A 15,978-nucleotide genomic window follows, 5' to 3' on the forward strand; every position below is an offset into this window, starting at 1 on the left:
CACATAACCAATTAAGACAACCCATGGCTGTCAAATTGCAAATACATGCCTACTCACTTGTACTGACTGATAGGGTCAATCACTGAAGGTGTTGAGGGCCACAGAGGTCAGGGAAACCCGATCAGTCGAACTCCACAAGTGGGCTGCTAGGGGCCAGGTGTACGCCAAAACAGAAAATGGCTTGCTGTCGGTCACTCAACCACAATTCCGCTGGTTTTCTTGAAAACAAACACTTTTATAAGATTCATCCATCCATTCATCCATCGTCCAACCCGCTATATCCTAACTACGGGGCCACGGGGGTCTGCTGGAGCCAATCCCAGCCAACACAGGGCGCAAGGCAGGAAACAAACCCTGGGCAGGGCGCCTGCCCACCACAGCCTTTATAGGATTCCTTTTCTAGAAATCAATAATACAATCAATATGACATAATGTTAAAAATGCTTTGGCATAGTGAAGATGGGTTCACTTAGCTGAAAACAAAAACTGCACATACTTCAATGTCAGTGGCTGCATTTCTTGTTATGCTGTACATGCAGCTAGAAAGGCTAAAACCGTCGTGGAGTAAGCAGATTCAGACCATGGATTCATGTGCACCTTACCCACTTATACCCACACTGACGGTCTGTCACTTTTCTATTTCCAGGGTGGAGGGTCCATTTCTTGAAGTCATGCAGATCGAGTTTGAAGTGGATAACTTCAGCAACGGGTTATCCTCTCATCCAGTCACGTGGCAAGTGGAGTACCAAGGAATAAATACGGCCCCCGCTGAGAAGATCTCCTGGATCCATGCCAGTCAGAAAAGCCTTACTGGTATCGTGCCACTTGCAGAGGTAAGAAATGCCGACCATGATCTTAGTACTGTGCAGAATGACAAGAACTGCAGATTCCTGATCAAATGATTTCCTATGCAGTGGCCTTTTAGTAATTTTGATGAATATTAAAAAATGGAGCTAATGACAGTGAACTCTTCTCTCTAGCTTGTGGGGCATGCAGAGTGCCATGGTAGAAGCCATCTAAGATTTATTTGAAATATTTGAGTAGCCTTTAAGTTTAAAATCTAAATGTACAGCATGCTATGTTGTTTTTGTGTCTACTTCATAGTAAAGCCTCTGTTTGGAGGACACTGTGGCAGTGTCTCACTTGCTTGCCCATTTATGCATTTCACTCTATGTGTTGCATTTACCAAATACAAAAAGCTGGTATTCTGCATGTCATCTCCTTAGTGTACTTTGAATGTTGAAATTTACTACTTCACAGTTACAGCGCACTGTAGGACTGAGCAGGCTTTGCCTTTCGCTGTACAAGAGACCTTGAGTTAAACATGAAGCTTGGCTAGGTCCTCACTAAGCTGACATTCCAAAGAGGTCAAAGCGTATTAATTAGTTTTGCAAAATTAAAGAACCAGAAGGAGTGTGGTAGCAGCAAAGCTGCGCCTGCCCAGAACACTGTTAATCTAAAGGAATGCTGAGAGTTCTTTATGTTCTGAAGGCCCGAGAGTAGCCGCACATGTGGTCAGTGACTGCGGGTTCACCTTTCGTCAGCCTTGACCAAATACTTGCACCAATGATGTCATACAGCAAGCAGCCTGGTATCCCATCCCCCTACCTCCGTAGAACGTGCACAAAGTTCTCCAAGCTCATGCCTTGATTGATTATCTGGGAGTAAAGTCCTGGAGTTTTAGAGTGGAAATAATAGATTGTTATTTGGAACACATGCATTTCATGTGGGTTCCGTTTCTATAATAATCTGTGTAAACACATTGTTAAAACAGAAACTTTTTTCATATTTTAGTAGTAAATGACAAAATGTAGGCATAAATTATAGAATGTGTGAAGCCTGATGTCCAAAGATCAAATAAACACTTTCACAAAAGGTTCAAGGAAAAGACAATAGCTTCCATGGCGTAGCGGTAAGATTTGCCGACTTATAATCAAGAGTCCCCAGTTCAATCCCGACTGCCTCCTGTATTTATTGTTTTTAGTAGTGAGCAGCTCTTATTGTTATTATACAGTATACACATACACTTGGTTTGTGTCTGTAACAGACGGTGTACATTTATAGGACTTGTAAAAGTTTTTTTTTTTCACTTTTATTCTCTCAGTCACGATCACGATACATACTACCGCCCCCCGAGGGATGTGACGCTGTTAGTTTTTATTTGAAACTGGGAGTAACTGGAGATAAGAGTGGTGTTTTGAGGCAATTGAACTGGACATTCTCTCATCTGGAGGGATAAAAGCTGACACACAGACGCTGGTGAATCTGCCTTCTACGTATCTCACCGTCACTTGATTTTTTTTTATTCAGTTTTATTGAGTGTTCCTGCTCACGGTGAAATTTACAGAGTACTTTCTTGGGCCTGTCCTGACAGCTGGCACATGCCTATAGCAGGCGTTAGTTTAGTTTAGGTTGTCCTCTGTAGAAGAAATAAAAGGCCAGCCTGAGTATGGAACAGTCGTTTATCTGAGCAGGAACCATAGGCATACAGTGGAGCGTAATGAAATACAATCTTGTGCCATTTCGAGGCTCTTTGGAGTGACCTCGGGTAGTCATTTTCTACATCCTTGTACCCCTCTGTAGGGTTCAGAAACATGGGTACTTAAAGACAGAAAAGGGTGCAATCCATACAGGAAGTATTCAGACCCTTTGGCCCTTGGCACGGTGTGATTGGCCTTGCAGTCTGTTTATTTCAGAGTTATTCAAGTTTTCTTTAAAGTTACAGGGTATACCACACTTGCCACATTTTACACTTGCTGATGATATACAGTACGTGGGACATTATGTCTTTAGGAATGCATCTGTTTATGTAATTTTATAATTATACCTGGCATCAGAGCATACTGCTTATAATGATTTTCTACAAGAGCCTAATTTGAAAGCTCAAACATTGTATAATTAACTAGCTTTGAATGGTAAAAATACAAATCAGAACTAATTTACACTTTAAAGACCAGAAGATTACAAATGCTTATTAAGCCTTCTCAGTAAAATAGTGTAATTACTTGCAGTTCCCACTGCCATTCCTGCCGGCGTCTTTGGTTCCCCTGGTGTAATACCAGTAGACATGCATTTTGATGCCCTGTGTAAATACCACGTAGTGAGCAGCCAAGTGAACATTTTGTAAACCTAAGTCAGTACAGCCCAGTCTCTGGCAACAGATGCCATGTAATTAAAGCTTTGGTGCAACATGTGATGGCAATTTTAATCTGAATTGTGCTTTTTTGGGATACACCACTGTTTCCTAGCAGAGATGAAAATCTGCATTTGTTTTTTTTTTACAAATTATTTCTAAAAGTATGTATTACAACAGAAGAGTTACAGTATATCATCACAGTCGTGAACACACACTGCTATGAAAAAAGGACAGGAATTCCAATCCAAAATATAATCAAACGGTAAATCATAGAAAGTGTTAAGATTCATTAATCTTCAACAGCATTAAAAACCCCACCCGGCCCCCTTTAGTGAGCCAACATATGGATTACAACAACAGGAGCTGAACCGAGACATTGGCAGGAGCCAAAGACACTTATTCCAGAACAGTATTAAGGAATTCTTACCAGATTCTGAAGACCTTCTGCTCAGTTCCATGGAATGAAAATGTTCATTTTTGTAATAATTGTAAGTTAATATATAATATTTGTTCCCATTGAGGTATGGAAAGTGCATTAGAATTCTTCCGTTTGAGCAGAATTAGTCGACACACTAACAGTAAACTTGTCAGTAGAAAGAGCAGCCCCATCTGATATGGCTGACATGATTATGTGGAGCGACTGGAAATCCGATGCCATCTGACAGATCAGCAGACATCTTTGTCTAGCAACCTGGTGAGGCCAGAGCTGTATGACATCGTTCAGTGTATTTTCGTTTCTGAAGAGTTGGGTCTGATGTGATGCTCTTCTTATTATTTCATACCTAGAATGAGAGTGTGTGTTTCAGAATAAAAATTAGAAAGATGCAAACTGTGTATGAACAGCCTCTTCTGTTTAGAAGATACTGTATGTATGTATGTATGAGCCGTGTTAATTAGGTAACAAAGCACCTTTACCTTTAAAACACTCGGGGTCCACTGTATAAGACCCCCCTTTGTACTTAGAACACCCAGAATTCTTTGAGTAATGGAGTACTGAAAACATAACTTAAGGAATTTGATCCTGCAGATTTTTGGCCACATACTTGGGCTGCGAACCTCATGTATCATTTCATCCTTGACATGCTCCATTGGACTGAGATCTGGGGGCTCTGCAGTTGACTGGCATAAAGTAATCAGAGTCTAGTTTGTGCAAAAACTCTGTGATGTGGGCATTAACCTGCTGGAGTATCCATTTGAAAAAGAGCAAAGTGTAACCACAGAAGGAGACACATGGTCAGCAACAAGGCTGGGGGACTACAAGATAATTACTTGGTGCTAAGAGGCCTAATGTGTGCCAAGAAAACACCCCCAAGAATTCTTGATGTACTCCCCAAGTTCTCACTCTACCACGTGTATGTTGCAAGAAGTTCATCAGACCAGGTGACCTTCTCCCAGTTCTCATTGACCCAGTTTTTGTAAATATGTGCCCACTGTGACCTCATCTTGCTGTTTGTAGCTGACAGAAGAACCTGTGTATTCTGCTGCTGCTGCCTCTCCAAAGTACTGTGTGTGCAGAACATGCTCATGTGCACACCACTGTTGTGTTTATACGAGTATTTCTGGCCTCTCTGTTAGGTTAAATGAGTGTTCATTCTCCTCTGACCTCTCTCACTAACAACAAGCTGTGTCCATCCTCATTCACAGATGTTTGCTTATTGCACTGTTCTGTACACTTGATAGAGACTGTTGTGTATAAAAATCTCCAGGACCAACAATCATTCCTCAGTAGAAAATCACTTAGACCATTTTTGTTGGCCATCCTAGTGTTTGGTTGAATAAGAGCTAAACCATGTGACCAGTTGTGCATGTTAAACGTACTGAAATGTATGGTAGTAAGATGATTGGCTGTCTAAAGGAGCATTCTACTGGTGGTAATGAGTGAGTGTATAAGAAGTGATGTAACACGGCCATGTGCAGAAATACACACACACTACATTCTGGTGACCTTTGTAGACTTAATACACGTAATTCAACAGGAGGGACTATAAGAACACAACAGGCTATCGAGGCCACAATAACATGCAGAACGCCAGAGAGATTTGACAGCAGGGCCATTTACTATAAAACAAAGGTCTAAAGGGGAAGTCGACATTCAGTTTGGAATTGCTATATAACATTTTTAAAACTGACATTTTTCATAGACGCTGCTTTACTAAACATTGGGGCAAACAAATGTGAATAATGGGTTGGATTCAACGACTTTGGCCGAGATATTTGTCACCCATTTGAAACAGTGGGGATGGATGGGATTCCTAGTCTCCCTTCACTACTTTATGTTCTCAGTCTGTCACACAAAAAGAGGCCTTACAGTGTTTAAAGTTCAAATGGGGGGGGGGGGGACTAGCAGTGAGTGCAGCCCCCATGGGAACAGTTCCTCTGCAAGGGCCACACAACATCTCCATATTCAGTGCACATAATTGCAAGCAGTGTTTGTGACCTACCTGGTCTGGTGGGCTAATTACTGTAGAGAGAAGTGCTGTCACCATTTTATTTTCGTGTTTCCTGTTTATTTCTCCCAAGCATACTGCTTTACTTACTGTCTAAACCAGAAGCACTGTTGTCAGTTTAACTAGCATTAATGGAGGCGACTGAATGTTTAATTGTAGAGATTTCTTTGTCTTGTTAGGAACAAACAGTGGACTTCACGCCTGGCTGTTGTGACACAGAATGCATAGATGTACTTACAGGTTGATGATCATACTTTTCAAATGTCCTGTAAAACAGCAATATAGGAGATGGCTCTTCTCATTTCAGGAAGGTTTGTCGTAATTTGTCGATCCAGTTGCTTTGGTAAGGCTGTACTGCATGTTTCTTGCCAATGTCTTACCAGAAGAACTAAGAGTTCTGAATTGTATGAAACACAAACATAGTCCTGGATACCTGACTTTCTATGCAGCGACCCAGGGGCTGTGGGGTCCTGCTTGGTTACTGCATGCTAGACCCTGGTAAAGGAGTGGACTGTGATTTTACTAGAAACACAGAAGTGCAGGCTGCCTAATATGAATTGACAGAGAAGGAAATTAAAATGCCTGTGGTGTCTGTTGAGTGGGCACCTGGAAGATGGAATGTAATGTAATTAAAAGGCTCACATCCACGTGCTCTTTAAAACATAAACATGCCACCTTAGATTGGAGTGTACACTGCTAGCGAGGCGACGGCCTAAATGTTTATATTGAGATATATCAGTTTGAGTTAAACCACAGCAGTGCTTGTAGTATGAGCAATCGATTGTTGGGCTGCTGCTAAGCTTAGAAACCTATTTGTAACAAATTCCCTGCTTTATTTTTTTATTTTGTGTGTTAACATGCAAAAATATGATTTGATCGTAACTTCAGCTGCACAGGCCCTGTAATCCTTTAATATTTTATTTTGTCCATTTTGTGTGAGTTTGGATTTAGCCATTTTTCTAGTTGTAAATTGAAAATAAAAACCACCCTGCATATGTGGCCTGTATCTCAAGAGCAAAACCAGGCACTTGCCTGTCCCCTGGTCAGAGGAGCACACCTGTGTGTTTGTGCCCTTCTTTGAAGATGTGCCTCTGGCAGCAGCAGTTGTGGTAGTAGTAGCAGCGGTGGTCGTTTCTCCCAGGAACATCCTAAACTTGTCAAAGTAAGTTTACGTTATCTTCATTTTAAATTGTTATATAGTAGGTAGTATGTCATGCGATTGCCGAGAACAAGAGATGGCGCATCTTCTTTAAACTGACAGATTTGCATGGGACATAAACCGCCTGCAGGCTAGGACAAATGGTGACACTACAGTGAGTGCTTCCATGAGTGGTTCTTGCCACAATCTGGTGTTTCATCTTAGGTGGGTTTCTAAACTGAACCTAACACTCTTGCGTCTGTCACGCTAAAACCAGTTTAAATGGGTTAGAGAATGAATGAATGAATGGATAACAACAGGGGTACTTAGCATGGCCTCCTCACAGTTCCAGAGACGACTGCTACATTTCAAGACCCATTACCCATTCTGTTTCCAGTCTGCATATTCTCTCTATTGCCCCTTTTATCCCATATTTCCCACTCTAAATTAGTCTAATGGCAGTGAATATGTCCTGTGATGTTGGAAATAATTTTAATGTTTACAAATTGTAATAGTGGAATTCTCAGCTGTGGTGTGGCTGTTTATGCCACGTGCAGTCCGTGCAGCACAGGATCGGTCACCAAAGAAGCCCTAGGAAGGGCAGCAGATGTCCATTTAGCTGTTAATACTGAACTTGTGCCGTGGAGTTGATCACACTTGGATTCTTCTGTTAATTTCAGAATCCTGGTTATTATTTATAATCCTGGACACAGGAGATATGAATCAAGATGTCTGCAGCTTCATGTTGAAGTCTTCAATTGTAGATTTTTTTTTCTTGCTTTCCAGGTGTAGTCCTAGTCATTTATATGTGCAGTATTAATACTAAAACGCTGCTCTACTACTTGTAACTTGCTACAGATTAACAGAAGCCCATGGGTATCCTTAGTGTGTCTCAAGTCTACAAAATACAAGATACCAGTACTCCCAATTATCAAGACACTCACAAATGTTCTGTTTGCTGCATAGATAATGCTGCCTGCCCACCCAGAGTTGTCCTTGCTGAAGTCCACTCCACAGTGCTCTTTTTTACTTGACAGGAAATCAATTTAGTCTTCTCCTCTCTTGCTACATAATTAATGTGATAATCACAAGTCAGATACACGAAATCCAATTCCACTTGGATGATGCCCCTAATTTAAGACACACAAAGGTCTTTGTGCCGCTCACTAAGCATGCACAGTACACCTCCTACGCTTTTCTCAACAGCTCTTTGCATGTCTGAAGGACCCAGGCTGTTTTATTTACAATGAATGACAAAAAATAAGATGCCAGCAAAACGTCCTGCAATAATAACCTTACAATTTAAAAGAATGCTCAAAGATGACTGAACTGATGCAGTGTAAGGAACCCGTGTGAGCAGGCATGACAAGCTTTTGTCGCCGTTTCTCTATATTGGAGAATTTACTGAGCTCAGGCTCAAGTACCATATGTACCATACTATATGCAGAGAAAAGACCATGTCTGATTTGTATGGGATGTGTCTCTGCATTTTTTATTTATTTATTGTCCACTTGTTCTAGGGGCATGGTGGTAACAGGTAGAGCAGGCCGCACTAGAGTGCACCTCTGTTAACAGTTTTAAGCTCTTCTTGAAGAATTCCCAGGGTGTACCAATGCATTTGTGAAGTCATGTCAGTGTAGCTGACTCTGGGCTTTCCTGCACGTCCCATCAGGTGGACAATGCCCAGAAAGCATGCTCACTAGATGCTGACACTGATTCCTCTTTAGTTTTACCTCTAGGCCCTAAAAGGTTGGCAGTGTCCCACCATATTAATTGTGTACACCGTGGTCCTCTGGAGCAGTTTCTCAATCCTTGTGGTATGGAAAGCCACATTTTTCCTTTGGTGACCCACTACCCTTATATACAATACCAACTCAAAATCCAAAAGTGGGTCGCAACGCAGAGGTTGAGAAGCACTGCTTCAGAAGATCTCATTTGTAGGTCACTACCCACAGTTCATGGCCCAGCAGAGAAAAGAAGAATGGACTGAGTGGTAAATTGAGAGCTTCATCCAAGAACTAAGCTTTATAAGCAGCTTTATAAATCCATTAGGAAAGTGCAGACATGCTGAGGACAGATTTGGGCCAAACTTCTTTTAATACACCCCTGGTCTGTGTCTCGCGATCGAGCAGACGCTGAAGAGGTAGCTCACAGTTAACGTACAGTATTTATTATATAAACATGGCATGGTAGTTACCTGCCATTGACATAGAACTGAATTCCATAAAAGGAGTTTGTGTCTGTGTGTTTAATGATGTTGAGTGCTCATTTCTTTGATAAATATAAATATTTAATCAGTTCTCATCATAAGTACTGTTCACTTACTACATATGATGTTGGTAATCATGTACTTGGTGGAGCACTTCACTAATTTTAATACATTTTTAATGCAGATAATAGTTCCTAAAGGCTTTTGCTCAGGTGTAAATTACAATCCAATGTACTTGACTCATTCATCCAATTCCTGAACCCACTCTGCATGACCGTAGGCAGCAAGGATCTGTGCTAGCAGTGAGGGGGCACAAGAGAGGAATCAACTGTCCCACACTGGGGGGCCCACAAGCACAGTGCCAAGTGTCCAGCCAGCCCACGGTCAGTCAGAGGCGCAGTACCTCTTAATAACAGTGAATACGGGGCACTGTTTAGAGTCTGCTATCCACATGACCTTAATACATGGGAGACTTTAAATCATATTAGCCCAGGGTCCTGTTGGGCACTATGGCCCTGGGAATCACACATTTTAATCTAAGTTTACACAAGTAAAACTGCTCTAAACTTCAACATTTCCTTGGGAGTGGGTACCCAGTATTCATGCATGTGGATACTGTAACAACCCCAGCTAAATTCTGTAGCAAAGATTATTCTGTTGGGGTCTTTATAAACATATAATGGCCATAAAAAGTATACCCCCCTTGGAAGTTTTCACATTTAATCACAGTGAATTTAATTTGGCTTTTATGACATGGATCGAAAAAGGAAGACTCCTTAATGTCAACATGAAGGCAGATCTCTTCCTATTCTCGTAAAAAAAATTATAAATATGTATGACAAATAATGAAGTTCACAAGGAGTAAATGCCCCACCTAAGTCATGGAAGTTATAAGTAATCGTAGGATGGCATTTCAGGATTATCAAGCATGATCTACATGCAAGTTTTCTGTGGCCCCAAGCCATCCTCCAAAACATTTTTTTCAGTCTGATATCACTGGGTTTCTGTTGTTCCTGGAACGCCTTCAGCCAATGGGCTGTTAAAGTACATGACTGCTGCTCCAACAAAACACGGGACATAAACCCTCCAGATAGATAGATAGATACTTTATTAATCCCAAGGGGAAATTCACATAATCCAGCAGCAGTATACTGATACAAAGAAACAATATTAAATTAAATAGTAATAAAAATGAAAAAAAAATAAAAATAAAAAAAGCAGACAATAACTGAGTAATGTTAGCATTTACTCCCCCGGGTGGAATTGAAGAGTCACATAGTGTGGGGGAGGAACGATCTCTTTAGTCTGTCAGTGGAACAGGACAGTGACAAAAGTCTGTCACTGAAGCTACTCCTCTGTCTGGAGATGACACTGTTCAGTGGATGCAGTGGATTCTTCATGATTGACAGGAGTTTGCTTAATGCCCATGTCGATGGTGTCTATCACCTGACATCATCCAACACTCGGCTTTGGAGGTTCTTTGCCAAAATACAAACACATCGTGCAGCAGTCACAGCTGGCAGAGGTACCAGTTTCACAAATTCAGTAATTGTATCCATTGATTTTTCAATACAATGCCAGTAACACAGTCATTTTAACACCTCCACCTCAGTGCTTGGTTAGTGGTCTATTATGACAGGTAGCGACTGCTTCAGTTTAGAGCTTTCTGCAACAATGGCATTATGAAGACTTGCCGTTAAAATGATGATTCTAGGTATCGTCTTCAGACAGTCTGAAAGAGATATTTACTAGCTGAATTATTTTGGCAGACAACTCTCAACATGAAGTTTGTACACTACTTCCTAGGTAATCAATAAAAGTTACATGATTGGGTACAACCTCTTGTGTTTTCTTTCCTTGAATACAATTTATTTTCAGCAATCTGCATTACAATAGTAGAGTTCTAATACAGCCTGTTTATAAGCCTGTGCTTCTCAGTGGCTGCCACAGTTCATCCCAACAATCTTCTACTTCTACTTCTACTGAACTGGACCCCTGCCTTCATTAACTCTTTCAGGGCTGCTGTCGACTTTTGTCAAAAGGAGGAGTTGACGATGGTAATCAACTGTAAACTGTGAGAAAACCAACCTTTACGTTTTATTTAGACACTCGTTGGTAGAAGGAAAGTTAGATTCATTGGTTTGAGTGAGATTCCCTTCGCTCTCGCGAGTAGCAAGGTGCACACAACGGCAAAAATGGCATTGACATCTGGTGAGTGATCAAAGCGAATGCGTAAAGCAAAATACTCCGTGGACAACGTTTTGCCAGTTATCTCTGAACTGGACTACGACTTGTCGGACTCAGTTTTTGCTACAAGTGATCGAAAACGAATGCAAGGTTCCAGCTTCAGCTGATCGGTCCCCAGCTAATCGTGGTACTCACAGTGTTCGTCAGGGAAGACGGCCACTTAACAATGATAAGAGGTAGAAACCAGATTGTAATGCACTGCGACTGTGACCGCTGCTGCTGTCCCAGCCATGCAAAGACAGCCTGGCAGCAAGCCTGCCGCACATTCTTGGCAAACTGGCAACCACAGTATGCAGCAACAGACGTTTTATGTTGATTTCTGAGTGAAACCATTGTTTTTTGGAAAAAATATTCAGCCCTCAAAGAGTTAAGTAAGCTGTTTCCCAGTCTTTGCCTTTTTTGGGTCAAATGGGTTAGCTGAATTTTGACTGGAGTGTAGTAAGCATTGGTGTGTGTTTTACTGAGTTGAGATTATTGCCACTTTTCTTGCTTTTTAATATTCTGCTCTTTTTAAAAGTTGAGGTCCTGCTGAAGTCGGTTCTTACTAATTAGCCCATAAAAGCAAGTGTCACTGAAGTAGCTACATTCAGGGGCATTTGTACCAGGGTCTCTACTTGACCGTCACCAATTGTCAGTATTTGGATAAAAGCAGGGGAGTGAATACCACAGAAAATGTCAAATAAAAAGAGTACTAGAGGAAAGTTAAGAATTCAAAGCTAAAGCAAATATTTCTGAATTTCTTTTACGTGTAAATACCACACTAACATGTTCTTCTGATTGTAGAAACAGAGAAGTAGCTGATTGAATAGTTAGATGTAAGAATGACAATGGCTGAAATAAAATCCTGCCAGCCCAAAAAAGTATTTGCTTTGTGGGAATGTGGCCCTGTGTCAGATCTGTTTGGTGGCCCCCAGTACCATTTGCAATTTTATAACATTTATGTCACCAAAGAAATGCACCAAACAAGGATGTTCTCGGTGTTCTCGGGAGGTCGCTGCTGTCCAAACAAAAAAAGAATGAACACAGCATACCAACAACAAAATGTCAGCAGAGCTGTGGAGCAGAGGATCGTGCAGTGGAGGGGCCATCGTGGAGTGAGGCTCCACTGAGAGCAAATCCGCGTGTGCTAGCAGGTTGCTTATTGTCTCGGTTGTATTGGTTATTATTATGACGTAGATGGATGATATCCGTGTCACTCTAGCATCTGTTCATACAGGAACTTAGACAAGTCAGGCATGTTTCTCTGATCTGCTCATCAAGCCCGAGACACAAGATAGAACTCAAAGTTAACATTTAATTTGCATGGAAATAAAATTATAGAGAAAGAAGAGCAACAACATCTAAACAAGCTGGAATAATCCAAGTACAAGAAACTAAAAGATCTCACGACGATTAAGAACTCTGTAAGGCAGCATTTTGGGGAAGATCAGTCTGTTCAGTGTAACATACAGTACTTCATCCTCTTGGGTTTGCAAACTGTATAGTTAATACTTCAAAATTAAAAGCCAGCCACATTGATGCCATACTTTATATATACAGATTTTTGTTTGAGTCTTTTGGTACAAAGATCGGGTGTTAGCTGTGTACTGGTTCACTCCTGGGGTCGCCCGTAGTGTCTGATTTTTAGCATTTGTTTGTCTGCATGTCTATTTATTTTGGAATGTGCTTATGTGACATGACTTTGCTTTAGTTTCAGTGAGTTCAGTCTCGTCTTTACTGCCTCTTGATGGCCACACGGCTCTTGTGTAGCTTGTTGCCTCTCGCATGTGTCACCCTGGCCTTTGTTTTCCTGTGTCAGGATGAACTGTGTTTCACAAGTAGCTAAGGTACAGTAATTGAGACTCAAGTCTCTAGTTATTTCTCCAGTTTATAGTGACATTAAAGACTTGCCATTATCATCAATGCGCTCTTCGGTGACTTAAGGATAAATGTTATTGCTCCCAATGGTTCTATTTGCTGTAGTCAATGTCACTTGACTATTGTGCAGCTCCAGTGGCGCAGAGTGACTAAGGAGGTGGGCTGTACAGCACGTGATTGTCCTGTACCGTTAAAGTGAGCTCTAGCATAAAGGTAGGCTGCGTGACAGCCTTTCATGACTCAAACTATCATAATTGTGGAGTTTAATGTGTTGATTTTCATTACATTGTGCTCCTTCCTGCTAATATGGAGGTAAGGAAGTCAGTTAGTTCTACATGTTAGTCATGGTGTCAGAGAATGATGATGCGTTGCATGTTGATTAGCATATCCAAGTAAGAATTTCACTATACGTGGGACAACAGTGACCCAGTAAATGGCGGCTCTACCTTCTCATGCCTGTTAACGTACTAATCAAATAGTGGAAAGCATCACTGTTGCAAAATTAGTAAAGCTTATTTTCTTTTTGGTCTGTTGAATCCCAGCCAAATGTGGGGAAGACGTCTCACCTTGAGTACCTCAACTACATTGGCTTCCTGTCTGACCCAGAAGTTTATCTGAAACGCTTTTACATTTCAAACCTGTAAATGTTACAACCCCTGACTACCTAGCAATGCTGATGAAATCATTCAGAGAGCAAAAACAATTGTGACGACAGCCTTCAAAGTTTCACTATAAAAACAAAGAGCCATCTTTAATTTTCACATATCTTACTCTCTGAGCCTGTCTAAGAAAAAATAAAACAACTAAATAAGTAAATAAAAAGGTCTCCAGGTCACATATGTATGTAGAGTCTGAGACTGACCACTGAAAGAGACGCTTTGGGGCGATGCATAATGTGAATGACAATATAGAGAATGAATGGATGATTGGTGACTTTTTAAAATTTGAGTTTCTGCAAAGATCTCTGATGGACTTTGACCCGCTTACTGAAGGTTCTGTTGCATGAGCTCAAAACACACTCTTGTGAAGTGATTTTGAGTAACGTGATGGACATCTCCTTCTCCGGCTTATGCTGCCTGCCATTCTCGCTCATTCTGAGTGACTCTTTACGATGCTCTGTACGTCTTTGGCCTTGATTACGCGCTGCTGTATATTTCATTTTTCACACAGTTTTGTATTGGTTGAGCCATTCTGCAGTCTCCAGTGAACACTATATAACGGTAAAATCTAAGCAAACTACTGTATTCTAGATTTAACCATTTAGTTAAGATGACCTTCCCTTCCAGATGACATTTCAATATACTATGCTGAAAAAGCTCATGTACGAATTACAGTAAGTTCACTACCATATTTTTTTTCAGGTTCTCCTAGTCTCTACTTCTTTTTTTTTTTTTTTTTATTATTAATTTTATTATAATCAATACATAGTAATCAAGTTTTACAAAAAAAAAAGAATTATGCTAAGAACAGATCGATCCCCACCCTTGAGAGAGAGAGCAAGCCAAATGGTGTAAAATTTAAGGCTTTAAAAATACCTAAATCAACAAATTCTCTGTGCTTTATAAACTCATTTCAAAATATTACTGATTAGATCCTGCCATGTTTTGAAAAAAGTCTGCACAGATCCTCTAACTGAGTATTTGATTTTTTCCAATTTTAAATAATATAACACATCAGTTTCCCACTGACTTAAAGAGGAGAGTTTGGGTTCTTCCAGTTTATCAGAATAAGTCTGCGTGCCAACAGTGTAGTGAATGCAATCACAATTTGTTTGTCTTTCTCCACTTTAAGACCCTCTGGAAGAACCCCAAACACAGCTGTTAATGGGTTAGGAGGGATTGTGAGTCCAAGACTGTCTGAGAGGTAATTAAAAATTTTTGTCCAGAATAATGTTAATTTGGTGCAGGCCCAGAACATGTGACCTAGTGAGGCTGGGGCTTGGTTGCAACGGTCGCAGGTTGGATCATGCCCTGGAAACATTTTGAGAGTTTTAGTCGAGACAGATGTGCTCGATATATAATTTTGAGTTGTATAATTGTATGCTTTGCATATGGAGCTTGAGTGAATTCTCTGCATTGCTACTTTCCACTCTTTTCTGATATATTAATTGAGAGGTCATTTTCCCAGTGTCCTCTTGGATCTTTGAAAGGAAGGGATTGTAAAAGGATTTTATATATTGTAGAGATGGAGTCTAACTCCTTGAAATTGAGCAATAATTTTTCCAGCGTGGATGAGGGTGCAAGATGAGGAAAATCTGGAAGGTTCTGTTTAACAAAGTTCCTGATTTGAAGATAGTGAAAGAAATTTGTAGCTGGAATGTTAAATTTGGAATGTAATTGTTCATAGGATGCAAAGACGTTGTCTATATAAAGATCTCTAAGCAAGTTAATTCCAAATTTTTTCCAGATATTAAAACTGCATATGTTTGTGAGGGTTGAAAGAGGTGGTTCTTTTGCAGGGTGCCACAGAAAGAAGCTTCTCCGTCTTAAAATGCTTTCTACATTGGTTCCAGATTCTAAGTGAGTGGAGCACAATTGGGTTATTAGTGTATTGCCGATAACGTGTGTTTATTGGAGCACAGAGCAAGGAATACAAAGAAGTACTGCAGGATTTTACTTCTATTGCGGTCCATGCCTGTGTATGTTCTTCTATTTGTGTCCAGGTTCTTATCGACTGTATATTTGCGCCAGTAATAAAACTGGAAGTTAGGTAGAGCCATGCCCTTCTGCCTTTTGTCTTTGTAGGGTCGCTCTTTGATGCGTGGATGTTTAGAATTCCAAATAAATGAGGTTATTGTTGAATCTAATTGCTTAAAGAACGATTTATTAATGTATATTGGTATGTTTTGAAATAAAAAAAGGAGCTTAGGAAGAATATTCATCTTAACAGTGTTAATTCTTCCAGCTAGTGTGAGATGAAGGGTTGACCATCTATGCAAGTCTTG

The 15,978-nt window shown here is 40.6% G+C and overlaps 1 protein-coding gene across 2 annotated transcripts in view; it reads left to right on the plus strand.

The window, feature by feature from the left end:
• The window catches only part of si:dkey-215k6.1 (transmembrane protein 132C), a 447,906-nt gene that overhangs the window by 340,366 nt on the left and 91,562 nt on the right, over positions 1 to 15,978 (plus strand). For both annotated transcript variants that reach the window (XM_039771576.1, XM_039771574.1), the window contains exon 4: positions 647 to 833. In XM_039771576.1, coding sequence (XP_039627510.1) covers positions 647 to 833 — 187 coding nt within the window. The remainder of the gene's footprint in view (positions 1 to 646; positions 834 to 15,978) is intronic.

Source organism: Polypterus senegalus, chromosome 12 (assembly GCF_016835505.1).
Source record: "Polypterus senegalus isolate Bchr_013 chromosome 12, ASM1683550v1, whole genome shotgun sequence".
Taxonomy (NCBI): Eukaryota; Metazoa; Chordata; class Cladistia; order Polypteriformes; family Polypteridae; genus Polypterus; species Polypterus senegalus.